Source organism: Cygnus atratus, chromosome 24 (assembly GCF_013377495.2).
Source record: "Cygnus atratus isolate AKBS03 ecotype Queensland, Australia chromosome 24, CAtr_DNAZoo_HiC_assembly, whole genome shotgun sequence".
NCBI classification, from domain to species: Eukaryota; Metazoa; Chordata; class Aves; order Anseriformes; family Anatidae; genus Cygnus; species Cygnus atratus.
In genome coordinates, this window is record NC_066385.1 from 2,241,192 (window position 1) to 2,267,148 (window position 25,957).

Here is a 25,957-nt window from a genome sequence, read left to right on the forward strand (position 1 = left end):
CCCCATCCCCAACCCCATCCCCATCCCCAACCCCATCCCCATCCCCATCGCCATCGCCATCGCCATCCCCATCCCCAACCCCAACCCCATGCCCAGGTTTGCCCCCCCAGGAGCAGTAGGAGCATGTCTAAGGTGCTGCTTTATATACGGTCACTAAAACCCGGGTGCAGCCACACAGGCTGGTGCAAACGCTCTCCTAGCTCAGACTGGATGCATGGACCCGGCTGCAAGGGCAGCTGGAGCGAATTCCCTTTCCCCACTGAAATGCCAGCAGGGCTCTGGAGCGCCGCTGAGGGCTGCGAGCCGAAGCAATTATCTCTCCCAGCTGAGGCTTTTGTGGTTGTGGGAGAAGTGAAAGGGAAAATATTATGGCCAATTTCTGGAGTGGATCTGAGCAGGCTCCAGCACTGCGGTGCCAAGGATAGCCGTGTCTGGTTTGCCAAGCCCTCTGGACACCCTGGGCCATGCAGGACACGCATCGCCCAGGCTTTGGGCTAGCTGTCGAACCACCAGCACATCCCTTCTCTGCAGTGCTCAGTCACATTGGTTTGAAACATGTAGGTGGGGGCAGAATCACGCCTGTGCTCCTCCGGTTTGTGTGAGAGCAGTCAGGTGAAGAGACAGCTGCAGTGAGCGCGGTGCTGGGCTGTGTGAGTCCTGGCTTCGGGATGCTGAGTGTGGTATCTTCATGAATTCCTAAGGACAAGATGAGCCAAAGATATTTAAGTCCTTTTGGAGGATTTTAGTTTGAAGGATGGATTGAAACACTGGCTCTGAGTTACAGAAGACTAGTGCCATAAGCAGTCACCGATAAGAGCTTAAAACTAAAGGAATTATGCAGCCCGCAAAATTCGAGTTTTGTTCTGTGTTAAGTAGCATGATTAATATCTGTAAGGTCCTTTTCTTCCCTGTTCAGGATCCTGATTCACTTTCATGCATCCTCTGCTTCTGCTTGAGAACAGCAGCAGATTTATTCCTGGGCAAGTGTTTTCCCCCAAAGTCGGTATTTCGGCTTGTCCTCTTCCCTGACCATGAGCAGAACAAGGAGTCAGCCTTGATTCTGGGAGTCCCCTTTGCAGCTGCTGTGTTAGGGCAGTTTAAGCACGGCAAGGGCTGTTAGTAAATTTTTTTTTTTTTTCCTGTGCCAAGACATAAATCCCTTCTTGCTAGAGCCAAACGTGTTCCAGGTCAGATGCTCAGCTGGTCCAAATCAGCCCAGCTCCACTGAACCTGAGTGAGTGCCTGGGCTCCCTGCTCTGCGCCGATGGGGGATGTCAGTGAATTTGGGGTGGATTAAAGATAACATTAGTTATAAAACTAGGAGAATCCTAGAAAATAATTTGCAGGAGAAAAGTTTTTAAGTGATGGCTTAGTTCCACCACTTGTACAGTAAGCCGTTGGGTTTGACAGTCAGGATGTTGGTTTTTACAATTAAAATGAATGGGAACGTTCAGGCTTGGTGCCAAATACCACTCAGAAGCAGTTTCCTGTGCAGGGGCAGCTCCTGGCACTCTCAGCCTGTTCTTACAAGAAAGCAAAGCCAGGCACAGTCCCGGAGCTGCTGCTCCTTGCTCCTTCAAGCCATGGTGTGCGCCTTGAAGCCTGCTGTCCCCCTGCAAAATTCACATCCCTGCTGAGACCTGGGCAGAGGTTGGTCAGCTCCAGGGGCACGCTGGTTTTTCCTTGTGCCGCCATACGTCTCCCAGTAGGGGCTGAAAATTTTTGCCATGGTCAATTCGAGGATTGACCCACACCAGGCAGCCCCCTGCCTCTCCGTGGTGCTGCTCTGACCCCCAGCGCTGGCCGAGTTCTGTGGTCCCAGGGCTGGGGACGAGCTCAGGGGCTCGCAGGAGCTCAGGGACCAGAGCAGCCCGGCAGGCCCAGACTTGGCCAAAGGCTTTTGGCTGAGCCAACGCGTGTCACCTCCAGAAAACGTGCTGGGAAGGGAACTGGAGGAAGGGTGAAGGGAAGATCTGGGTGTTTCGTTCTCTGCCGAGGGACAGGTTCGGGCAGGCTCGCTGAGCATCCCCGCCGCAGCTGAGTCAGACGCGTTTGCTTGCCCAGACAATGGCTCAGCCTCTGCTTCCAGCGGCACCACCGGGAGCTGCACGGAGCTGCCCCTGGGCCCTGCTGGTGCCGGCGCTGCCCAAGTCCCGGCTCCGACCTCCCTGAGCACCAGCAGCCAGCGATGGTGACAAGGCAAACACACGGCCATGGGCTTTGTGCAGGGAGAAAGAATGAATCCAAACGTGTCCTAAATCCCCTTTCACCAGCACAGCCACCACCTCGCAGACCACAGGAGCAAAGGGGGGCCACTGGCTGCCACCCCACACCCTGTTAGTGCTCACCCTTCCCAGGGTGAGGAGCAGGATCTGGGACACTGATATGTGTGTGCATGCCCTCAGTGTGTCTGCAAGGGGTGGGAAGAGCCAGGGAACTCTGCCTGGTCTCTGCCAGGAACCCTCTGGGTGTAAAAGCTGCTTGGAGCCTGCCTGACCCCGTCCCCTGTGCTGGGACACGGGTGCCACCCTGCCTGGCTTCCCGGCAGCCCAGGCGCTTTACTGTTACCGAGCCTGGGCTCTCTGCAGCACCACGGGCTGTGGGATCTGTCACAAGCCATAAATCACCCCGGGGATGGGCAGGAAGAGGTGGACAAAGGGGGTGGCACACTCGATGCTTCCCACAAAGAGCTCCTTGATACCATCGCACGCTCACAGTCTGACAACCCAGGCTTCCCGTATCACTGAGCTGCAGGCGAGCAGCTGACTCAGCCGATAACCAGAGGATTACGGCTTCTCGTAACACCCAAGGTCAGAAAACAGTAGGAAATTCGGAGCATAATGCATTCCCCAACAAAGGACTGGGTGCAGCCCTGATGCAGAGCAGCAGGGCCCGTCCTCACCATTCTGGGCGCTTCCTGGCTGTCAATGAGGTGGGAATAACGCGATCCGCATCCGTGCTATTCCTCTGGGGCATAAGAGGAGAGCTTCCTGCTTGCATCCTTCCCAGGGCAGCTTCAGACAACCCCAGCAAGCCCAGAGATTGCCTGCCTTGGTCTCCTGGTCCCCTGGTCCCCATCTCCATCCCGTCCCCATCCCTGCTGCACCCTGCCACCCAGGCTGTCATCACCTCCTCAGATGAACGCACATTTTCCCCTGTATTTATTAATGAGGTGGATGTTTAGGATTTCTTTTTGTCTTTCACCCTAAAGAAATATGCCTGCTTTCTCTCAGGGGAGTCATCTTGCCTCAGCGTTTACTAACACCCCAGGTGAGAATGGAGACGTTTCAGTGAGGGCTGTTTGGAGAAGGCACACACACACAGACGCGTCCATAAACACCGATCTCAGTTACATTCATAGAAAGGCACCAAAACAGAGAAACCTCCCCCAGCTTCCTGCGCAATCTGCCATCAGCAGCCCGGGACGGGGCTGAGCTGGGGACAAGGCCGGGAGGCAGGAGGAGGGCAGGCAGAGACGGCGGCTGCACCCCGAGCCCCCCGCGGGCAGCGCTGGAGCCGTCCTGGGCCGGATCCGGCCTCTCCTCCATCGGGTGCAGCATCCCCCTGCCCTGGGCTCTGCCCCAGCCCGCGAGGCATCAGTGAGCACAGGAATGTTAATGGGGGCATCAATCCCTAAACGGGCAAGAGATAATTCCTAGCCTCTTTATCATCCGACATCGTGCTACAGAGAAGCTAGAAAACCATGAAGTCCTTCAAGCGCTTTTCAAAAGGAAAAACCCTTGCGCTGTGCCAACTTTCTCATCAAGTTTTCACCAGAGAACTGTGCAAAGTGACGGAGCGGAGAGGTAGGATCAGGGGGGAGCTCCTCAGACACGAGCGCCCAACTCGTGCACAGCTCTGGACCCGAGGTGCTGTGGGTGCTCCCTGCTGCCAGCAGCGCTTTGCTTCAGCACCTGCAAATCCGCCGCGTCCTCAGAGGCCGGGAGTGGGGGCAGCCCCGCTCAGCCTGCGGGAACAAAATCAAAGGATTTGGCTGGGGAGGGCTGGGCTGCGCTCGTGCAGTCCCAAACCGCGGCATGGGCTGGGCACCAGTGGCTGGGCTCATTCCTGTGTCTGCTGCTGCGAGTTCTTCGTGCCGTAAGCAGACCAGACCTCCCCTTGTGCCCGCTTTTATTCAGGGTGGATGTGCTGCAACAGCACGCTTGGTCCTACAGAAGCCAAGCTGGAGTGAAACACTGGTTTCCTTTTTTCTTCCAAAATACAATCTGAAGTTCTTTGAGGTTTTGATATGGATATCCATAGTGTTTGTTTGCACTGAGACCCTCAAGAGAAGGTTAAAGAGGAAGAAACCCAAGGGGGGGGGCTGCCAGCAGTGGGATTTTGCAGGGAGTTTCGTCCAGAAGCAGAAAGCATCAGCTTCTGCATGGCAGCCAGCAGCTGACAGCACTGAGCAGCACGGAGAAGGGCTGGAAGGAGGGCGGTAGGCATTGCATAGCATTTGCAGTAGATCATGCTTCAATTTCCAAGAAAGATAAAGCCTCTCCTGCTGCCAGATGATGATGCAAACGTGGTGCTGCTGGAAGAGCCGTGCCAGTGGCTGTGGTCGTGCTCGGCGCCAGGCTCAGCTGTCCCCAACACGGCACCGGGGCGCTCATCCCCCAGCCCCCAGGCAGCACCCGCAGCACCCTGCGGGGCATCGCCGCCTGCCCGCACCCTCTGGGCAGGATCCACCCCACTCACCGCTCGATGATGCTGTTGTTGAACTGGAGGTCGCACGTCACTGACTTCATCTGCTCCAGGAGCTCCTGCATCCTGCCGGACACACAGCGAGGGACTTACACGGGGGCTGCCCAGCGACCCCTGCCCGCTGGAGAAGCAGAAGCAATGGGTGACCAGCAGGGATGCCCCAAACCATGGTCACTGAGCTGGGATGACACCGGGCAGCCCCAGCCCTAGACCAGCCCTACAGAGCTGGAGCCCTCGCCCCAGCGCTGCCCCACAGCTCACGCTGAGGACGAGCAGCAGGCAGTGGCGCTGTCCCCACGGCATCAGGATGTCCGCGAGCCCTCTTCCAAACACTCACTGGAAAGCCATCTCCCGGCGGGCCTGGCTCAGGGGGATGGGCGAAGGCACCGGGGGGACCAGGGCCGGGCTCCGTTTCTCCGTCACGGCCATCTGGGGAAACGTGTCCAACGCCTGCAGAGATGGAGACACTTGGCAGCTCCAGCACCCAGCGAGCTGCTCGCTCTTGTCTCATCCATGGGTGCTGCGCATGCGCAGCCTCTCCGTGGGCACCCTGCTTAGCCGAGGGACCAGAGGTTGACCAAACGCTTGGGGAAATGACACGTTTATGGTCACACCCAGCACACCACCTCTTCAGGAGAAGCAGAATGACCTAACCAAAGGGCATCGACCTGTGGCTGTGCTCCAAGGTGTCAGATAATCCATCGTGACAACTGGAGGTGACGCATCGTCTCTTCTACCGCTGCAATTTCCTGCCTGCTGAGTACAAACTAACTCCCCAGCGCCACGCAGTCAGTTTTGGACTGATAGTGCCACAGCCAAAGGTTTACCCAACCCTTGTTCTGCTCAGTGGAGCAAAGAAAACTCCAAAAACTCCAAGCGTAACTCCAAAAATCTGCCTCAAGTTGTTGAAATGTGCCCAGTGCTTCCCTCCCGAGTAGGGCGGCAGCGCGGGGACCTACGTGCTGCAGGCACTCCTGGCACTCCATCGCCTCCACGCCGCAGGTGCTGATGCGGTTGCTGAGCCTCTTCAGATGCTTTTTTGTCTCACACACCTTCCTAGAAAGGAAAACAGCGGCAAAAATTCCGGTCAGCGTTTGTCAGCGATGGGGGTTATCAGATATATTTTTTTTGTTTTAATTTGCATCACTTTCTGCAAACCATGCTGGATCGGAGTTAAAATGCCGAGGGAAAGCAAATGAGTCACCACGGTGTGGTAGCTGCAGCCACCACAGGTGAGGCCGTCCAAACAGCACCGACAGCAAACTAATTAGGGGAAGTGTGGCTTACATGGGGGCCAGCTCCAGAGCATCGCTTCTGCCTCAGGTGCAGCTCCTCTGTCCCCCACAGAGGACTGAGCTCCTATTGAAGGTGGGCACTGGGCTTTGCACCCCACCGCTGGGCTCTCCTTTCACACCTGAAGCCCGTGAAGGCCAGAAAAATCCCCCCTCAGCCCACCCTGCCCAGGCTCCAGCCCATGGGAACCCCTTTAGGTTTTGGGGCTGATCCCCTGATCCTGCCAGCTCTGGGGCAATGGGGCCGCACAGCCAGCAGGTGCCCCAGGAATGACACAGCTGTAGTATAAAAAAAGGTTTGGTTTGGCCTTTAAAAAAAGGGAAGACTATTTAAGGTGAATGGTCCACCTCTGGTCCCCAGAAAACAGCCACCTCACCGCAAACCCTCGCTGCCAGCAGGAAGAAACTCAAAACAAGGCAATTACAACTGAAGCAAAAACAATTTTTAAATATCCAGTTGTGACTCACAATGCGTCCTGCGTAAGGACAGAAAAACAGATGCAAAAATACTCCGGGAAAACAAGCAGCAGCTTTTCTCCTTCCTCTGAGTAAAAGCAGAAGCCCTGCTTATGCACAGACGGGGCTCATCACTGCAGGGACAGATTTCATCCTGGGACAAAGCTGCCCCCGGAGTCAAGGGGAGATTTAAGAGCAGCGTGAAGGGATGTGGCAGGAGGTGAGCCCCCACCGTGGGTAATAATTTCTGTCCCAAAAACAAAACCTCACCATGGTGAGGGTTTGCAGAGAGAAACCCCCAGCTTCGCCTGCTGAGGCTGGAGAGGGGAGGGCGCAGGGGAATGGCAGCGCCGACACTGCCCGCTGCCCCTGGGGACGTTCTGGGCATCTCAGACAAATCCCCGGCCTAAAAATCCCCCCAGAAGTGAATCTAATGCAGATGCTCCATGCCAGAAATTGGGACCAGGTCAGAAGCTGGGTTCGATCCTAAGGCACTGTAGAAAATCATTCTCCTTCCACCCACGCGTACGGCCCATGGGAATGGACGATCCGCTCTACAAGCAACCTTGCAAGAAAAATGCAATTTCTGCAACACCCTCCTCTTCTAAACGCCTCCCCCTCACCCCGCTCCTTTTGTGCTGTAATAGGCAGTGGATTGTGCTCAATCACTGCAGGTTAATTTGCTCTTTGCATTATTCCCCAAATACCACTTAACATAAAAGCTCTCCTAACAGGCAGATCCCTTTGTCTCAGCAGGAATTTTGTCCTGATAAAATAACCACCAAGGAGGGAATCCAGCTGCATCAAGGGGAGCTGCAAGTTCGTGTTGGACAGGGCTGGTTTCAGCCTTAAAAGAGCCTGGTATAGGATAAAAAGTGGATACACAGAAGGTTTGCTAACAGGCACACAGAGCTTCTCCGAGGCCTGAAACCCTCACTGCTGCTGGAGGGTTACGGGAAGCTCCCCTCGCCCACCCGGTGTCCCACGGGGCTGCGGTGGGATGGGAGCCCCAAACCCCACGTGTTGGTACCTCATCCTGCTGCCGTGCAGGACCAGGACGTCCTGGTACTGCCGCACACACTCGTCCTGGAAAATCAGCAGAACCTTCCTGGCCAAATGCCCCAAATTCACCCTGAAACCAGGAGAGACAAGGGGGGAAGGGAGCAGACGTTATTTCTTGAAAGGCACGAAAATGAAAACCCCAGGTTAAGTATCAGTAGAACTGAAGCTGGCTCCCAAACAAGGGAAGAGGGACTGGACAAGTGGTGGTGCCAAGAAAATGAAACCAAAGCACGACAAAGAACAGATTTCAATTCCCCTCTTTCAACAGAAAATGAAAGGAGAATTTTTGAAGATAGAAAAGCCCCACGGGCACTGTGGCGCCAGGGAAAGTCAGGCAGGTACGAAAGCACTTTCCCAGAAGCAGACACATCCTAAATGAGCATTTCAGTGAATAAACGAGCCCCAGACTGAGCAAGCACAGTGGGAGCAGCTGGCCTGAAATGTTCTTGTCCCCCACAGGGCTCTTTGCCCCCTGGCAGCACCCCGGCCCCAGCTCCGCAGAGATTTTTGCACGGTACAGGAAGGTCCGGCACGGAGGAACCAGCACAGAAACCACCTGCCATAGGTGCTTAGGTCTTTCTCGAGACGAATGACCCAGGAACATTTTGCATCCCCTTGAGATGCACTCAGAAATGCCAAATGTCCGCCTGGCAACAGTTTGGGGCCAGAAGGGGAGGGGGTGCTGCTTACTTGTCCAGCTTGTGTATTTGCTCCTCGTTGTAGCCCAGCCCTGGGGGAGGAAAGATACGGGTCACCTGCTGGAGCAAGCTCCACGTGTTTTTGTGTTCATAACCCAATAAATGGGCAACTTCACAATGCCCAGATCATGGGGGGGGCTTTTCAGGGCTTCATTCCCTGGGACTACTGTCATGGTACAGAAACCAGCAGAAACCATTTGTTTTCCCCCCCAGGTCGGTGCAGGGACGCTGCTGCTGCAGGCAGCTTGGCTGGGCAGCCCCCCAGGTGCACCCCGGGACTCACGCGGACAGTTCCTGGCCTTCCTGAACTGCTTGTGTATGAGCTGCATCTTCTCCAGGCAGCACTCGATCTGCTGGATGCTGCGGAACGGGGACAGGGAAGGAGGTGTGAGGCCACAGGAGGAAAGCTAGGAGGTTGGGGTACCCTCCCCTGGCTACCCAGCTCGGCCCCAAAGTCACACCGAAAACAGCAAAACCTTCACGGGTATTTTGATAAAGCCGCTCTACAAACCTTTTGTCTTCATGCGCTTGTTGCCCATGCTGCACCAGCTCGGACAAAATGCCATCCAGTGCCCCCTGGAAGTCGTAGATGCTGTGGGAGCACTGGGAAAGCTCCTCCATGACCTGCAGGTGGGGAAGGGAAGTGGGAGCTGGCTGCTGCCAGCGCCGCCTGCACCCATGGGTGCTCCCAGCCCCTGCCTTGGTGCTCACCCTCTGCAGCCGGGTCTTCGCCACGGCCAAGTCCTTCAGAGCCGGCAGCCCGCTGCCTCCGGGAAGAGCCTCGTACCTGAGGAAAAGGAATATTCCTGAATATTCAGGGATGAAAATGAATAAACCATCACCTGGGCACAGAAACACGTCCCTGGGGGAGCTGCTGGGCGGTGGTCGGCTCAGGCAATAAGTCCCAGTTCAGGTACCCAACCAGAGCCACGCGATGCAAAGAGCTGATCGGTAAAAACTCACCCCATGGTGTCCCGTTTGTTCCAAAATTGCTAATTTTATATGAGCTGGCTCATGCTGGTTGGAGGGGGAGCACAGCACCCGGGCACAGCTCCCCCCCGCCCCCGCCTGCCTCCTCCTTGTGCTTACTCCGCGGTCGTGGGCTGCAACAGCCCAAAAACCCCGAGCAGGAGCCAGAGCCCAAGGACTCCTTCTGGGCTCACACAAAACCAGAGCCTGATAATTAAAAGCTGAAGCAAAGAGGGAGAAGCAGCCACGGCGGCTCACTTCCCACGCAGTCTGCACAGGGAGCAAAAAAACCCTCTTGTGCTCCAGCTGCCAGCTCACTCCTGGAATTTATTTCTGATTATCCAGGCACCTTCAAGAGCCCCATATCTGAGCTGCGATATGGGGATGACGGCAGCAGCATCGGTGCCTCCCCAGGCTGCTGCACCGGTGCCTCTGTGGGTCCTGCCTGCCCCTGGTCCCAGCACCCAGCACCCACGCCGGCAGAGCCACCCCTGCACTTACAGCCCGCGGGTCTTCACCTCCATCAGCTGCAGGCTGGTGAGCACCGTGTTCACCCCTCTCCTCTGCTCCAAAACCCTTGAGCACTCTGATTTCAGGTTCCCGCTGTCACGAGAGAAAACAGCCCGTCCTGTTTTCTGCCTGCCCCGGCAGTGCCAGGGCTCAGTTTGTGGCTCCCCCCCCCCCCCCCCCCCCCCCCCCCCCCGGCTGCTTGCTGGAAAATGAGGGGCTGGGGGCACTGAAAGGGGTGCAGGGGCTGGGTGGGAGGGTGCTGGTCGGTGGGCATTGCGCAGGCACAGCGCAAGGAGCTCCTGCCCCAGGGGAATAGAAAATATGGTGAAAATGCACAATGAAGATTTTAATAATGAAGATGATGATGATGATGTTTTCCTCAGCATCTCCCAGACTGAAAAAAGTGACCCAAAGGTAGCGAAGGGGGGCAGGAACATCCTCAAACACTGAGCCCCCACCCGGGTGCAGTCCCCTTCCAGCCTGGCACCTGCGTCCCTAGCCTGGGGACGCTGCGCTCCCTCCCAGTGCCCCCACTGCCTGCCAGAGGCTGGAAAACCCCGAGCATTTCAACCCTTAACACAAATTTCCTGGTGGAACAGGGAGGTACGGGCGGCCCCGGCACTCACATCACCCAGTGCAGGCCCCTGGCCACCAGCTCCTGGCAGCGCCGCAGCGCCTGGGCGATCCGCAGCGTCTGGTGCACAGTGCCCACCGCGCTCTGCAAGGCAAAGGGGTTGGACCCGATGATCTCTCAGGGTCCCTTCCAACCCGTACAATTCTGTGATTCTGTGAAAGGGACGGTACCAGTGGCTGGGTCCCCACTGCCAGGCTCCCTGTGGCCATCCCCACCTACCTTGGCGGTGCTGCAGTCGGCCACGACGTCCACCTTGGGGACAAACTTCGGAAAGTCGAGCGCCGCTGGAGAGATGGAGAGCAGTCAGCCAGGGGGCTTCGGGGAAGACCAGCAGGGATGGCTCCTGCCAGCCCTACAAACCCCCGAGCTGCTCAGGATGTCAGGAACGGGAGCAGCTGCGATGCTCAAGGCTTAGAGCAGCTCTCTGAGATATTTTGGAAACGTGGTTGAAGGCACGAGCCGCCTGCAAAGCGGGCAGCCACAGAGCAAACATGGTAACATCTAGGGGGGAACTGACCCTGAAACCTTCTAATCCTGCCCCAGCACCATCACCCTGCCACCTCCTGCTCTGCCTTGGACTCCATCAGGACGATCCTTTAAGCAAACCCCTCTGACATTGCCCACCCCATCCCCTGGACGGGGAACACTGCGGTGCGTCCCTGCCGAGGGTACTCACGGTCTCTGTATCTCACTCCTACCACCTCTTCTGGCTGCTCGGCGGAGCTCAGCAGGGCCAGCGGGTTGTGCTGCGTGGTTCTGCAGAAGCTGTGGGCCTGCAGGTTAGGATCCAGCTCATACGGGTGACCTTCATAAAAATATTCTTGATGGTGGGGAGCTATGCTCGTTTGTTTGAAGACAGCGTCTAAAAACTTGCTGGTACTGAAAATGAAAAACAGAAAATGAAAGGATGGGGAATGAGCTGCAAGGTTTGTGTTCAGATTTCCATCGCTTTAGCAGGCTGCAAGCATCTCCCCGTGGCAAAACAGCGCAGAGGCCAGCGGGGCCTCTCCAGAGCTCAATTCCCAAATTCACCCAGCCTCTCCTGGGGGGGTCCTTACGTGTTGTAGGAGTGGATGTAGATGCGATGCGAGGAAGCCTGCTGCAGGGAGAAGACGTCGACCACGATCCTGTGCAGAATGTCATTGGTTTCTGCAAAAAACTGATCGAACCCCCAGCATTTCTCCTGATCCGCCTCCAGGATATTGGCCAGGATGGGTATGAGCTGGTCCTTCAGCCCCCTGTGGCAGCAAGAGGAGAACGAGGAGAGGGTTTGTGCCTATCGGTGTAACCATGAGCTGTAGTAGGGGGCTCGGCAGGGGCAGGGTGCAGCTGCAGCCCCATAGGGAGTGGGGCCAGGATGCAGGACCCGCAGCACCATTGGGGACACTCACGCCGAAAGCTGGCAGGTGACGGGCAGCTCGTAGCTCCACTCGATGCTCCCGTTCTCCTGCCTCTGCACGCCCGCGATGGCCCCGGGGGGCTTCTCGGTGGTGATTTTGTACCTGGGGGGAGGAAACGGCTCGGTTTGTCCTCACGGGTGAAAGGAGCCGGGAGACGTCCGTCTGGGCACCACGGCCCTCGGGTGCAGCAAAGAGGGAAAGGAGAGTGCATGAGTGGGCTGGGGAGGGCACAATTTACAAAAATAAATCAGAGGTAGAGAATAGCTCAAGAAATAGTCAAAAAGTTTCACAGGAATGTTAACCCTAACTTATCGTTCAACTGTTTAGCCCCCGAGGAAGCATTTGGAGGGTAAGCAGGACAAATGGACACAGACCCCCACCATGCTGTGTATGCTCCCCACACCGCCGAGAGCGTGCGGCCAGCCACGAGCTACGTTTCCAGGCTCTCTGGGTTTTACAGGATCGAGCTACCCTGCAGTCAGAGGGTGCTGCAGGCAGGCACTGAGCCGCCACCAGCTCGTCCTGCAGCCCCCAGCCGTGGCGCTCCCTCCCCAGGGTGCAGCGCTGAGCCCCCCGGTACCCACATGGTCTCCTTGTTCCTGCGGGGTCCCCCGAAGGGGACGAAGGGCAGGCTGCCGGTGGCAGCGTGGTAGAAGGTGACGCCGATGCTCCACAGGTCGACGGTGACGCCGTAGGCTTTCTGCTGCGGCTTGCGCAGGACGGCTCGCTCGTACATGTCCGGGTGCTGGAGGGGCGAAGCAGAGAGCGGTGCTGCCCTGGGGCATTTAAAACTGCTCCTTTGGGCCTCTTCTGCTGCGACCCCAAAAGAAAACGTGGCCCGGGATGCTGCAAGCAAAATGCTGACCCCCTCTCTTCGAAACTCATGGCCCCTTTGACTTGGGGCTCTGCAGGTCGCCGCTCCTCCCCGTGAATCACCCGGCTGTTGGAGGGATGGGGACTGGGTCCCCCCAGGACACCCCAGGGCCACCAGGCCAGCACCGTGCTGTACTCACGAGATACTCCTCTGTCCCATAGACGGACACAAACTTTTCGTCGTCTTCCAGCTCTCGGGCAGCCCCAAAATCCGTCAGCTTGTAGATGCTCTGCCCATCTTCCCCCACCAGCCGCATGATGTTGCCGGGTTTGATGTCCCTGTGCACCACGCCGTTCTCGCGGAGGTGGTTCATCCCTGCCACTGGGAGCGAGGAGGGAAGCGTGGGCTCGGAGCTCTTTGCTCAAGCGGGCTTTGGGTGAATGCAGGGGTAAAAGAAGAACCAGAGCGGGGACAGGCCCCAGGGCTGGCTGTGCATTAATGGGAACCAGCGTGACTTCGGGGAAAGGGAAACGAGGAGCGAGCACGTGGGGAAGCACAGCCCAGTCCCATTGCTGTTAGGCAGGGAGATCCTCAGGTTTCCCCCAGAGCAGTGCTCGCTGACCCAGCCTGTCCCAGGTGTTATCTCTGACCATACAGGCTGCCCTAAATGCCCACAACCCCAGCACCGTGTGGTCCCAGCCCATCCCAGAGCCCCAGAAATGGGGACAGGGATGGGGACGGGGATGGGGACGGGGACGCGCGTGGCCCCTGCTCACCCACGCACTGCAACACGACGAGGAACTCGGGCTCGGCCAAGCCGAAGGCATTCGCTGGGTCCTCGAGGACGTTGAGCAAGCTGCCGCTCGAGCAGTACTCCATCACCAGCACCTTCTGCTTGCTGCTGCCCTGCAGCGGGGAGCGGCGGTGAGGGCGCGGGCGGCTGTCCCTGTCCCGGCACTGCTGGCACCATGGTTTCCGAGCCGCAGCCCCGCTTACCGTCTCCTCCACGGCGAATAACTTGACGATGTTTTTATGGTTCAGCTTCCTCAGCATCTCGAACTCCCTCATCTGCACCTCCTGCGGGCGGAGGTAACTGGCATTGTTGAAGACCTTCACAGCAACCAGCTCCCCTGATTTCTGGGAAAAGAGGAAAAGGAGAAAAAGGAAATGGAGCGTCACCCTGCCTGTGCCCCGAACAACTGCGTTAGCTCCAGCACTGCTCTCACAGCCCGCTCTGGATGCAAACTGTGCTCACAACAGAGCTTGCTTTCTTAACACGTTTCCTCAGCCTTTGCTGTCTACGTTGCAAAAGCCAGAGATGCTGCTCAGCTCTGTTTGCTTCCTGCCTCTGAAGCCCATGTGCTCTGTGGGAGCGTGTTTATGCTGTTGTCACAGGTTTACGGCGGGGCTGGAGGCAGCCAGCCCCCGCCTGCTCTCTGCAGGACAGGGCTGCTTTCAAAGCATCCTCCCAGCCCCGAGCCCTGCAGAGGCAGCTTACTTAATAAACTTCAAAGGCCAGTGGGGCTGAAAGTCTCTGTTCCAGCCCTGGCAAGTGTTTGCATGATGTATGCAAATCGCCATGGATGGGGTTTTCAAAACCTCTGGGCATTCCCCAGAGCAGCTCCTGACGCGATGCAGGGGAGCGCCGGGCCAGCAGCACCCGCACTGTGAGCCCCAGCGAGCCCTAAAAGTGGCCCTCACCCCACAGAGCTCTGCTGGGGGAAGCAGCCGGGGGAAAAAAATGATAATAAAACCCAAACAGCCCCAGCACTGCCGGCAGCTGCGGCTCATGGGAGGGCGAGGGCGAGCGGCGCATCCCCATACTGTGGGGCAGGAGGGCTGGGGCATGGGGGCACCGTGGTCCTGGGGTGGCCGCCACCCCCTATAACCCCCCCGGCACCCCCTCACCTTGTTGCGAGCTTTGTAGACGGAGGCCGTGGCACCCTGGCCCAGCAGGTCGTCCGTGCTCCAGAGGTAGTTGGGGGTGCTCTGCATCGCCTGCACCGCCGCTGCGGGGAAGCACAGAGGTCACCCCGGCGGCTGCTCGCATCCCCCTGCCCGGCCCCACCACCACGCCCGGCTGTTTGTCCGTCCGTCCATCCGCTCCTGGCAGTGCACGGGGACGCCGACGGCACAGCATGGCCCTGGCGGGCAGCTCCCAGCCTCCTACCTCGCCGGCGCCGCTCTGCGCGAAGGGCTGCGCATGAGAGGCAGGGACGACGCCGTTGGTTCTGCCCAAAACCACTCGGCCGCTGGGACCTGTCGGGGCCGGCAGCAAAACACTGACAGATGCAAAAAAAAAAAAAAAAAAAACACACAAAAAAAAACACAACACAAGCAAACAGAGCTGCAAGGTGGAGGGAGGCACCTCCCCGCTGCGAGAATAGAAACCTATGGGATTGCAAAACTCGCTCTGCGAGAATCAGCTGCGGCTGGAGGAGGAAATGCTTCAGCTTCCTGCTCGAGAAAAAAATTCCCAGAGTTGCAGCCAGGCCGAGTTGCAGTCCCCAGGCCGGGGCTGGGACAGCCTCTGCTGAAGGCAAACAGCGCTGGGCACCGGCCAGCACCCAGCCCTGTCTGGGGCGGGCAGACGGGAGGCAAAGGCAGAGCAGGATGCGTGCCCAGGGGCTGTGCTCAGCCTCCGTCAGCGGTGCCAGGCTCCCGGGCACGGTCCTGCTGTGCCCGTTTGGTGCTGTGGGGTCAGTGCTGGCCCCAGCTGCACGGGATGCAGTATTGCACATGGGGATGTGCTCAGGGTGGGCTGCTGGCACTGTTCTGCTTACGGAGCCACCGGGTGCTCCGGCCGGGTGCTCAAAGCCCCACCAGGGGCTTCTCCAGAGCAGAGAAGCCTGCAGCAGCTGGTCTTTTTCCAAGTCTTCTCCATAGCTCCGTGAGGAGATGGATTTATCATGACCTGTCCAGCTCCAAGAGCTGCTTTGCAGAAGTTACAGGTCCCAGAGGCTTCCCACACCCAGCTGCAAGGACAGCTCAGCTCCTCCGGCCCTGCCCCAAAACCTCTCTGCTTGTGCAAGCCCAGCGTGCTCCCGGCAGCCGAGCCACACCGCGGCTGCTGCACGGCTCCAGTGGTGCCCAAGCACCCTGGGACCACAAAATTATCCACGCAACCACGTTCATTCACCCCAGACTCTCCTGTTCCCTGGGGGTGTTCCTGCAGACTCCAGGTCCAGCTCCCTCCCGGCTGTGCCAGCACCGCAGAGCTCAGCAGCTCCCTGTCCCCGCAGGAGACACGGCCCCGGCAGCCTTTGAGCCTGCCCCAGGTAAAGCTGCCCCAAAGAAGCACAGAGAAGGCGAGAGGAAGCAGGTGCAGACAGAGCAAACAAGGCTGCCTCCCTCCCCAGCCGCAAACCCTTCCCCCATGTGTGTGAAGCACCAGATCCGGCCCGGCCCCAGCGCCTGCAAACACTGCCAGCGGCTTTCGGCAGCGAGCAAAGGGCAGAGGGGAGATTTCGGGACATTCCCCAGCCCCGGCTGCTCCCAAGCTGCACCTCCAGCGTCGCTCTCACCGTATTTCAGCGATCAAGGAGATCGAGGACTTTTCATCTCAGCAGGGAAAACCAAGGGGGGCCGTGGCAGGGCTCAGCGTCACCGTCCCCACATGCCCACGGGCTCAGTCACACAGCAATGCTTCAGCGGTGCCTCCGTGGGGTGTCCCCAGAGAGGGGCCAGAATTAGCCCCAGATGCTCAGATCCTGGCCCTGCTGGGGAAAAAGGCAGCGGGGAGGGCAAGGGGGTCACAGCCCAGGCCTGGAGCTGATGGATGAGGGGTGCACGGTGCGGGATGTGGGGTGCTCAGGGCACTCTCCCGCTGCCTGCACACCCAGCTCACTTTCCCTGCTCACTTTCTGGCTTCCAGTGCCCACACCTCACCTTGCCCAGCCTCAGCACCAGCATCCCGGGTCCCTCTGTCAGGAATTTCTTTAGGCTCACAGGGATGTGTCTAGGAGCTTTCCTGGCGGAACGAAGCCTGCATCAGTGTTTGAATCTGTGAGCACGAGACGCATGCAAAGAAAGGATGCGATGCTTCACTGCTCTGCACACAAACTCTGTGCCTAACTCGCTCGCTAATTACGGCCGAGCTTCGTTTCGCAGCCACGTGAGAGGCTGCCCCACAGACTGCGGCACGGTGCTGAGCCAGCAGGGCCCGGCGGCGGTCACGGCAGCCGCAGAAGCAAAGCGCCGCATCGCCGAGATCAAAGTCATCTCACTGCATCTCAGCTAACGGGAAGAGAAAGGGACGGATGACTTCTCAAAGTCGTTTCCAGCCTTGTTTGAGATGGGCTGGGGACGCTTCGGAAACCTTTCCCCACGCAGAAGAAAAACCACAGCTCGTTTCTCATCTCAGGCCTGCACCAAAACCGCGCCGATGAGAGCCGTTAAGGCCAGGAAGAGGCGAAGTGAAACCCGCCGAGGGAAATGCCGAAATTTCTTCCCGAGCTGCCCACGGGCGCCCTGCGCCCCTCGCCTGCTCCCACCCCGCTGCTGCCCCTCGCGGGACTCAGCTCCCTGCTGCAAAAAGAAACCGAAAGGAAGGCTTTAAGGCCATAACCCCCTGCCAGGTGTTCTCAGGTTTCTGACCCGTACGCGTGGGTTCAGCTTTCACCGACAATGAGCCGAGCTGGGCTGGTGATGGGTAAAGGCAGGCAGGAAATAACTAAAACACTTTATAACGCCCCAAAAGGATTATTGTCGGTTGTGCAGCAAGGCTCCTTGCAGTAGCAGGAAGGGAGTTGGGAAGGGAGGATTTGAGCAGGAAGGGAGCTCAGGAGGAAGGGATTTGAGCAGGAAAGGGATTCAGGAGACTGGATTTGAACAGGGAGGGAGTTCAAGAGGTAAGATTTTAGCAGGAACAGAGTTTGGAAGGAAGGATTTGAGCAGGAAGGGAGTCCAGGAAGAAGAATTTTAGCAGGGAGGGAGCTCAGGAGGAAGGGTTTTAGCAGGAAAGGGATTCAGGAGACTGGATTTTAGCAGGAAGGGAATTGGGAAGGAAGGATTTTAGCAGGAACAGAGTTTGGAAGGAAGGATTTTGGCAGGAAGGGAGTTCGGGAGGAAGGATTTTAGCAGGGAGGGAGCTCAGGAGGAAGGATTTAGCCATCAGAGCCTGCTCCAGGCGGGGGCAGCAGAGCCCCACCGATGCTGAAGCTCCCGCAGGGATCCGGCCCCGCGGCAGAGGGGGGTCGGGGGGAGCCGCGCCCTCCCCGGGGCCGCAGCCCCGACCCCGCTCCCCCTTTTTTGCGCTAAAGGTGGGGGGAAAGGAGACGATCGGAAGGGGGCAAGGGGTTACAGCATCCTCCTCTGTGCTGCTGGAGAACCACAATCATTTGTCCCTATCATGTCCCTCCACTTCCTAGCTCGTGGTTATTAAAAAAAAAAAGAAAAAAAAGCACCCCTCAGCCTGCCCCCTGCAAATCAAGGGGGGCTCAGGGAGGGGGCTCCCCCCTTCTGATCCGTTATCACCCAGGGGACTGATCCCAGAGCCTCACGGGTGGCCCAGAGCAGCCCCAAAAAGTGGGGGCCTACAGCTGGAGGTGCCCGGGTGGGGGGCACGGGGTGAGCAGCTGCCCCCAGCCCCGCTGCTGCACCCCAGGAGTGGGGGGCTCAGCCAGCCCCAGCCCACCTCCAGCACAGCACATCTGGATTCAGCATCAGCCGGGCTGTAATTAATTAATCCCCTCAAACCTAAACAAAGGGAATCCAAAATTACAAGCCCCTGATACAGTTTCCGGGCCACGTTCTGAAAAAGGCACACTGAAACGCGGAGATGGGGGGAAAAAATGGTAATAATGTCGGTGACCCAATCCCTAATCTCGATCTTAAATCCTCTTTCCCAGAGAGGGTTTGAGGCCCGTCCTCTCCAGGAAAATGAGGAAGATTAAGCATTTTGCAATCAGGTCATTGCAAGGCAAGTTCATGCTCTGCCGAATCCTGTTATGAGGTTCGCGGGGGCCGAGCAGGAGCAGGGCTGGAAGCACACAAATGTTCCCCGGCTGCCCCCTGGCAAGCAGAGGTGCCCACCGCTGGGGAAGGAAGGAGCCTTGGGAGCCAGGGGCTGCAGACACCACCCATACCCATCCCTCGTGGCAGAAGGGATCCCCACTCGGCTGCAAAACTGCGCCCGGCATCCCCACCCCTGGTGTTACTGAGGCACGCTTTGGGCTCTGGAAAGGGCAAGGCTGGACCACGCTCCTTGCCCACTTTATTCAAGTGCCCCGGCGCTATGAATGGTGACGTGGATTGCTGGATCCTGCAGATTCTTCCTCACTTACCAGAGCCAGCGATAATTCACACACCGTGCAAGGCCCGAGGCTGGTGGGGCTGCAGGGAAGGCACACGCAGGCGATGCTCACCCCTGCTCCCACTCGGGTACATGCACGCACGCCCGCGGGCACACGCACTCACTCGCACACATGCACGCCGCACATCATTTACTGGCGCCCATAGGTCAGTATTTCCACCATACCCAAAACATTTATTTCTCCAAAACTATTGCTAATGACAATGGATACATTTTGTAGCCCCAGTATGGATTTAACATTTCCAACACGTATACTCCTAATACTGTACAATACTGTACCAAAAAGAAAAAAAAAAGGATGTACCTCCATATTGTACAGTTATATATACAAAGTACAATTTTACACAGTTTAATATATACACCATATATATATTGGTGTAGAAGACATGAAACAATGGAAACTGTTTTAGCAAGAACATTCCATCCCACCGAACAACTGCTGTTAATAAAAACCAAAAAGCCAACGCACCACACGAGCCTGAGCCCACTATTGCAGGACTGAGGTTTCAGACCAACAAAGAACAAGGTTTCCAGACTTTGCAATCGAACTTTCTTACATTACAGTAGAACCATGACATCGCTGCTATTCTTGAAAATGCATCAGAGGTGGTTTCAACGATTGCCCTATTTTGGCTACATAGAGCTGGTCTTGTAAAGAACCTGCCGCTTACAAGTATTGCTCCAGCAGTTTGGCACACTCACGAGTCCAGTTCCATCGGACTTCATTTATTCAAATTACAGGGCTCTGCCTGGAGAGAAAGGCTGGTGAAGTCCACTTCAAAAGTAAAGTTACAACAGTGCCTTTAAAATGAAGGGTCCGTCTATTATTCCCATTGCAAACTGCTCAATATTTACCCTGTACGAAGCGTGGTATATCAAGTATTAGCGCAGTCAGGAGCTGCCCTCCCTCTCCGCCTTCGCCTCTTTTTGGCCCATATTCGAAAAATGACATTCTCGTCTCTAACTACGTTATAGGAAGCACAAAATAGAACAGAAAAAAAAAATCTTACATTTTCCAGGCCTTGAACGGCTGCTTTGGCATCTCTTTGTCCACCAAAATAGACTCCGAGAGCCAAGCCTGGAAAGCGCTCGCTCTGCCTCCCGGCGCCTCACCTCGGGCCTTGTGCGGGCGCAGGGCAGCGGGTCAAGTATTCGTTTCAAGTACCGGGTTGTTGCACACATAAGAGACGAGCAGAAAAGCTGATCCGGAGAGAGGATTCTTAAAAAGTGACATGTAAACTCAAACCCAAAAGTTCAGTCCAGCCCGCCAGTAAGTGCTCAACATTTCCTCAGGCCTGCAGGTCGGGAGCGTTCTGCAGGGAACGTTTCGGCACGAGGGAGCATCGCTCCCCTCTGTGAAGGCCTCTGGTGCTACCAGTCCACTACAGAACAGCTTCACGTTGGTAATGGCGGTTGTGGGATGTTCGCCAATGCCAGAGATAAGCCCACAAAAAGGCTTAATATTTTCGTGAAAACTAAAAATTTCAAAATAAATAAATCCCCAGCTTGTTAAGCTCATTTTGCCTGTTCTGTACAGCCTCATTAGTGATGGGAGTGCCCAAAAATGCTTCCGTTTTCTTTTTAGCTTTTTTAAAAAAAAATCAATTTTCCTAGCTTGTGAGCGAGTAAATGCATTTACACTTTGCAGCACACTCCTGTACACCTCGGGCTTGATCCTGCCAAGCGTGGGCACCCCAATAACCTGGTCCACTGAATTAACACAAGCCTCAGCGCTGCCTCCCACAAGGCACAGGCCTGCTGCTGTGCTGCACAGGGACCAGGGAGGTCGGCATCTCACCAAGCCCATCAGACACATCGCCTCGATGGGCATTTTCCCATCATTATGAGAAAGCTGGGCCCAGCTGAGAACATCATCGACCTTGGGTATCCCCTCCGCACACACCTCATGAAGCGGCGGAGCATTCCAGTCCACCAGGGAAATGCATGCAAAGGATCTGAAGTGCTAACTAGAGACATTTATTTCTCTTGAAGAAACTCTCTCAAACGCTTAACGAAACCCAAAACCTATACAACGTTCACTGAATTTGAGGTTCTGACACACATAGGAAAAGAAATGAGGCAGCAAACTCCATCTGCAGTGACCTCTTCTGTCTTAACATCGCTGGAGGGATCCCAAACGTGCCAACAGCCGAGCGACTGCTCGCCCTACACCCAGTGCAAGGTGAGAATTGTAACAGATGGAATTTCTTGCCAAACTCTGAAGTGTTTTGATTCTGTAAAGAAATTTATGAGAACTTGGTTATCTTAACCTACTTTTGTGCAAGAACAATCTTGCCTTAAAAAAAAAAAAAATCCAACAAAACCCCCCAAAATCAAACATATGAGGTATTCATCACAGGAAACCCAAAGACTCCTTTTAAACAGGTATCAAAATACATACATATACAACGTGTTTCTTCCTGCTGTCACAGTGCACTCTAATTATTTAATCATTTTCATTGCAACAAAATATCCAGTACAGATAAAATGAGAAAAGCTCACTCACGTCCCATTGCTTTGACATGAAGAATGAATTTACAATTTATCAACTGTGAGCCTTTGGATTACCCTAGAAAGGCAGAAATTTAGCAATCATTAAAGCACACTGCTCAATTCCCAACAAGGGAACTAAAACATAAAAGGTTAGAGCTTCAGAAACTGTTAAGATTGATCACCTAAAATTGTATTTTATTTTAAAAGTTTTGCTTTGGATTATTTCAATCCAACATTTGATGAACAAGAACTCTTTGTTCATACAAAGCACTATCAAACAGACATACGTTATTCCAGTTATCAAACACTTCTTGTCTTTATATTTGACACATACATTACATAAAAGTCATGAAAGAATTTCCATGGAAGAGCTAATATTTCTTCTGAATATGAAGATATGAATCAACAGTGATACCTCCCCAAGCAAACCACTGTGTCTTATTTGTCCACACTATGTTGGTCTCTTCTACAAGATGCCCACTGGTTTTGCAGGGTGGTGTTGCTATTTCCAGTTTTTCTCTCCCACCTCTCCTGCAACGAACGGTACCAAAACACTCACGGCAATGTCCTCTCAGCCTGGTACATTCACAGAGTGAAGCAGACGAGCTAGAATTTCCTTTTTGTGTTCTCTCTCCTATGTGTGCGCATGTGTGTGCATGTCCTGCTGGCTGGACAGGCCCAGGTCAGGTGGAAGAGGAAAAGTTCTTCACGCTGCCATATTGCTTGCTGTAAGTTTTAAGTGTCAATCACAGTGCACACCAAAATTCCAGTTGAGTTGCTCAATATACAGTTTATGCTGCTAAGCACATTCCCCTTGACAGGATTGTCCCAGAGCTGTGGATGCTAGAGATAAGCATAGTAATTCACATACAGATAGTTGCTGTTACAGTAACCTGACGTCTTTATCTCTCGATTTCCATTCATACTTCAGACCTCGAAGACAGAAAAGAGCATCTCCTCCAAATGTGCTGTGTGTGGCTGGACACTTATTCTTAGAAACGTGAATGCTAGGCATAAAAATATAAAGAAAATAAGGCATTACAAATGAGTCAAAGTAAATTTCACAGAGATCCTGCTCTTGACACAGATTAACTTTGGTCGTTCACGACCAAACAAAACAAAAGCAAAAATTCCCTACGTAAAGTAAATGCCAGAAAGTTCTGCCTGAGCGAAAAATTGCAAGTTTAGTTCTTTTTCCCCAAAAGACCAAGTGATTCCTTGGTGGTAGAAGTCCATCAGAACCTGAGAGCAAAGTTCGCTGGTCGCTGTTGGGGATCCTTCCCTGCGAGGTGATCAGGGCACGGTCCAGTGACAGTCGCGCGTGTACCGCAGTGCTTCCCAGGGAGAACCGCCACTACAGATCAGCTAAGGAAAAATGAATCGCAGAAGTGTTCTCACTGAAACCTTTCTGGTGTCCCCCAGTTGTCATAGGTTCTTAATTAAGAGCACGAAGAAAGTTGGTCTTTTAAATAAACGCCGCTAATATGGGTATATTACTGCTGTGGAGATGGGTATGTGTGTAGGGGAGGGATGGGGACACAGTAAAAACCCTGCTCATTTCTCCAAGCAACATCCTTCAATCAGTCAGAAAAGTACATTTAAGAAATTGTTCTCAGTTAAGTTTTGCTTGTTTTTAAATTACTAAGTGCCAATTATAATGACATTGCAGTCACAAGGAAGCTAAAGTGTGGGAAACCCATACATTTAAAAGAAAAAGATAAATGGAAGAGGAAAATGACTTCTCTTATCTTGTCCTTGCCTGAATTTTTTTGATGAAAACACAAGATGTGCAGCTACTTTTTAAACCCCAAAAAACCTTGGCAACAAGGTGAACTAAGGGTCAGAGTCTCCTCACTCGTGGGACCGCGAGATCTTCTTCACTGTTGTAAGTGGCACACGCCTTCTTTTTTTTTTTTTTAAATTAAATAAATGTTTGCATTGTGGAAAATTCTCAGTAGAGTACAAAAAGAGTTCATGCAGCCTGCTGGCGGCTGAAGCATTTGCTGTCTACCATATAAATACATACACCAAGAATCATTCACATGTCTGCAGAGTCCTACGAAGGCATGCCATCTACCAAAGAACACGCAGGGAAGCCACTCCAGAAGCTGCATGCTGTCACGTCACCGTCCCAAGCAGCGTTTCTTACACCACTCTATAAGAGCAGAGACCCCTAAAGCAGTTCACAGCGGTCACGGCCACTGACCCGAGCATTTACAGCCAGAAACAGGGAGAAGATACAAAGCTTGAGAACTTCTGATTGAAGTTTTACAGTGCTTGTAATTGGGATTTTGGTAAGGATCCATCTTGATATATGATCAAAACAAGAACGTGTGCGTTAGTAAATGAACTCCCATGAGAGTATGCTAGATTTCAGAAGTTAACTTGTTTTTTACATTCAGTCTCCTGAGACCACACACCACATCATAGCCTACGGGCCGAAAATTACACTGGAAAACAATAAAGCTGTTTTTAAATATGGGAGAGCAAAAAGGGGGAAAACAGCTAGATTGTCCATAAGCAACCACTGGGCTCTCTCTTATGCTCCTAAACCCCAGGAACATATTTGTTTATATTTGCACAGACACATATTACATATAACTCCACAAAATCTAAGAGCGTTCCAGAGTAAACTATTTTTCATGACAAGTGTCGTCTAAAGGATGAGGCTGGACAGCCAAGAGCTTTGGCCCAGCGGGGAGGAACGGGGCAGCAAACAAACAAAACCCAAGGATGTAATGGAAGTTGAGACAGACCCTTAACCACAGTGGCACCAGCGGGCGACGTAATAATAATGCACAAGAAACAGGCATGTCCAAGCTCCACGTAACTAGTGGCACCAAAACATGCAATAGACTAAAATCTATCCTATTGTTTCCCTGTGATAAATGAAACACAGAATATATAAGTCACTACACCAGTATTCAGAACAGGATGCCACCAAATATTTCTTTCAGTGGCCAAACACTTTGAACAAGGCATCAACAAGAAACCAAGATCCAACTCATCACTATTTTGTGTTTTCCTCCTCAGCTTCACAGTGACCCGATAGTGGATTTCCTAAGCGTGGCACGAAGCGTTTTGCCTTACAAACATCACTGATGCGGGTACATGGGATGAGGTTGTTACCACTTAATTCACTCCCAGGAAGAGCTCCCAGCAGTAAGTAGCAGTTCACAACTAACCTTCAGCTGAAGTTCAAAAATTAGTTAAATAGGAATTGTGATGTCTTTAGCATAGTCTTTTCATCTGAAACAATACAGCTATATCCACAGTGCAGCATCAAGTTTGTCAGACAGTACAGGACTTGTCAGTAGGCTGCTGAGATGCAGAGGAGGCAACGCCAGGGCTTGTGGCGTTTGATTTGGGGAAAACTGTAGGCTTAGGCCGAGTCGCTGGAGGTTTCACCTGGGTGGCCATTTTGACCGACTTCACTGGCCTGAAGGTGCAGGGTATGTCGCCGGCGGTGCTAGCGCTGCGCTGGAAAGCTGGTTCAGTGTCCTTGAGGATCTGAGTGTGCAGAGGGCTGGAAGGTTCGGAGGTGGGGGCCACCACTGGAGAGGTTTTCAAAGGCTCCAGGGTGTCGAGGACGACATCTGGCGCGTGCTTGACGCTGCTTTGCCTCTCCAGCTCCCGCAGCTCGTTCAGAGCAGAGTTCATCGTAGCTTCAATGTCCTGCAAACACAAAAGAGAAACCGAGTCAGTCACGGAACCCAGACACATAAACAGAGAGATAAAAGTCAGTCTTGAAAAACTACATATTTGTTTTCAGACTGTAAACACCAACGCTCAAATCAATTAGCCGGTTGATGACCTTCAGGTGCCAAAGTAAAACTCATGACAAACTATACGTGCTACATACCATTATATACTGAAGTGAAAAAGCAGGGAACAAAATATAATTGCTAACACTTTCTTGATGCTCATCTAGTCCCTTACTGATCCCAGGGTTTCCAGATGCTGCTTGGAATTCAAAGCTGACTCCAAGCCCAACGTGCAGCAACAAACACAAGAGCATGCTGTTAAAATGCTGGGATCCACTCCTGTATTTTAATGGGTAGGTGAGATTCAGGAGAGCAAACTCTTAAAGAACGGAAAACAAGGGCCTGATGATTTTGACACTGCTGATGGGCCACACTGAGTGCCGAAATCCTCGTGTGATGTTGCCCCATCAGTCTCCCTGCCGCCCAAGCAGCCTTACCTTCCCGGAGCAGTATTACATGGGACGCAAAACTTTAATCTTTTAAAAAACACAGAAATATCAGAAACATACACAGAAGCTCAAGTTGACACTTCTCTGTCCTCTTATAAAATATTACAGTTATTAACAACCGAACAAAAAAACCTTTGTTATTTAAAAAAAAATAGGCTTTTTTGTTCTCGGCTATATGAGGACCTACATGTCTGCTGGAGCCTGCCTGCAGAGCCCACTGGTGCACAGAACTCACTGGAGAGCAGAGGAGCTTAGCCTTTCTGTGACTCACAGTTTGGCTGCAGCTTTTTAGCTTCCTTAGAGGTTTTTCAGGGGGTGGGGAAGGTAAATCAGTCAAGGAATGGTGGAAGAAACCAGAGACAGAAATCCGACACCTCCAAGTCTATCTTGAGGCCA

The 25,957-nt window shown here is 54.1% G+C and overlaps 2 protein-coding genes across 12 annotated transcripts in view; both read right to left on the bottom strand.

Moving 5' to 3' along the window:
* Positions 1–740: 740 nt before the first annotated feature.
* Positions 741–16,913, bottom strand: IKBKE (inhibitor of nuclear factor kappa B kinase subunit epsilon). Of its 7 annotated transcripts, XM_035561633.2 has the most exons (23): positions 16,431–16,601; positions 16,067–16,258; positions 14,713–14,801; positions 14,451–14,551; positions 13,539–13,679; positions 13,319–13,448; positions 12,742–12,923; positions 12,313–12,473; positions 11,720–11,830; positions 11,387–11,566; positions 11,005–11,207; positions 10,548–10,612; positions 10,321–10,412; positions 9,686–9,787; positions 8,927–9,002; positions 8,727–8,839; positions 8,499–8,575; positions 8,208–8,247; positions 7,486–7,587; positions 5,667–5,763; positions 5,045–5,157; positions 4,702–4,773; positions 741–3,967 (listed from the first exon to the last, which is right to left on the bottom strand). In XM_035561633.2, exons 4-23 carry the CDS (start codon positions 14,535–14,537, stop codon positions 3,934–3,936), a joined length of 2,178 nt encoding a protein of 725 aa, XP_035417526.1. In that variant the 5' UTR covers positions 14,538–14,551; positions 14,713–14,801; positions 16,067–16,258; positions 16,431–16,601; the 3' UTR covers positions 741–3,933. The 7 variants fall into 7 exon arrangements, with proteins under 7 accessions (XP_035417526.1, XP_050571349.1, XP_050571350.1 ...); XM_050715392.1 differs by lacking the exon at positions 14,713–14,801 and adding an exon at positions 16,769–16,913 and having other exon boundaries at positions 13,319–13,679; positions 14,451–14,540; positions 16,431–16,512; XM_050715393.1 differs by lacking the exon at positions 14,713–14,801 and having other exon boundaries at positions 16,431–16,612.
* Positions 16,914–19,005: 2,092 nt separating this feature from the next.
* Positions 19,006–25,957, bottom strand: part of SRGAP2 (SLIT-ROBO Rho GTPase activating protein 2) — a 106,219-nt gene continuing 99,267 nt past the window's right edge. For all 5 annotated transcript variants that reach the window (XM_035561321.2, XM_050715386.1, XM_035561320.1 and 2 more), the window contains one exon: positions 19,006–25,023. In XM_035561321.2, coding sequence (XP_035417214.1) covers positions 24,640–25,023 — 384 coding nt within the window. In that variant the 3' untranslated portion in view covers positions 19,006–24,639. The remainder of the gene's footprint in view (positions 25,024–25,957) is intronic.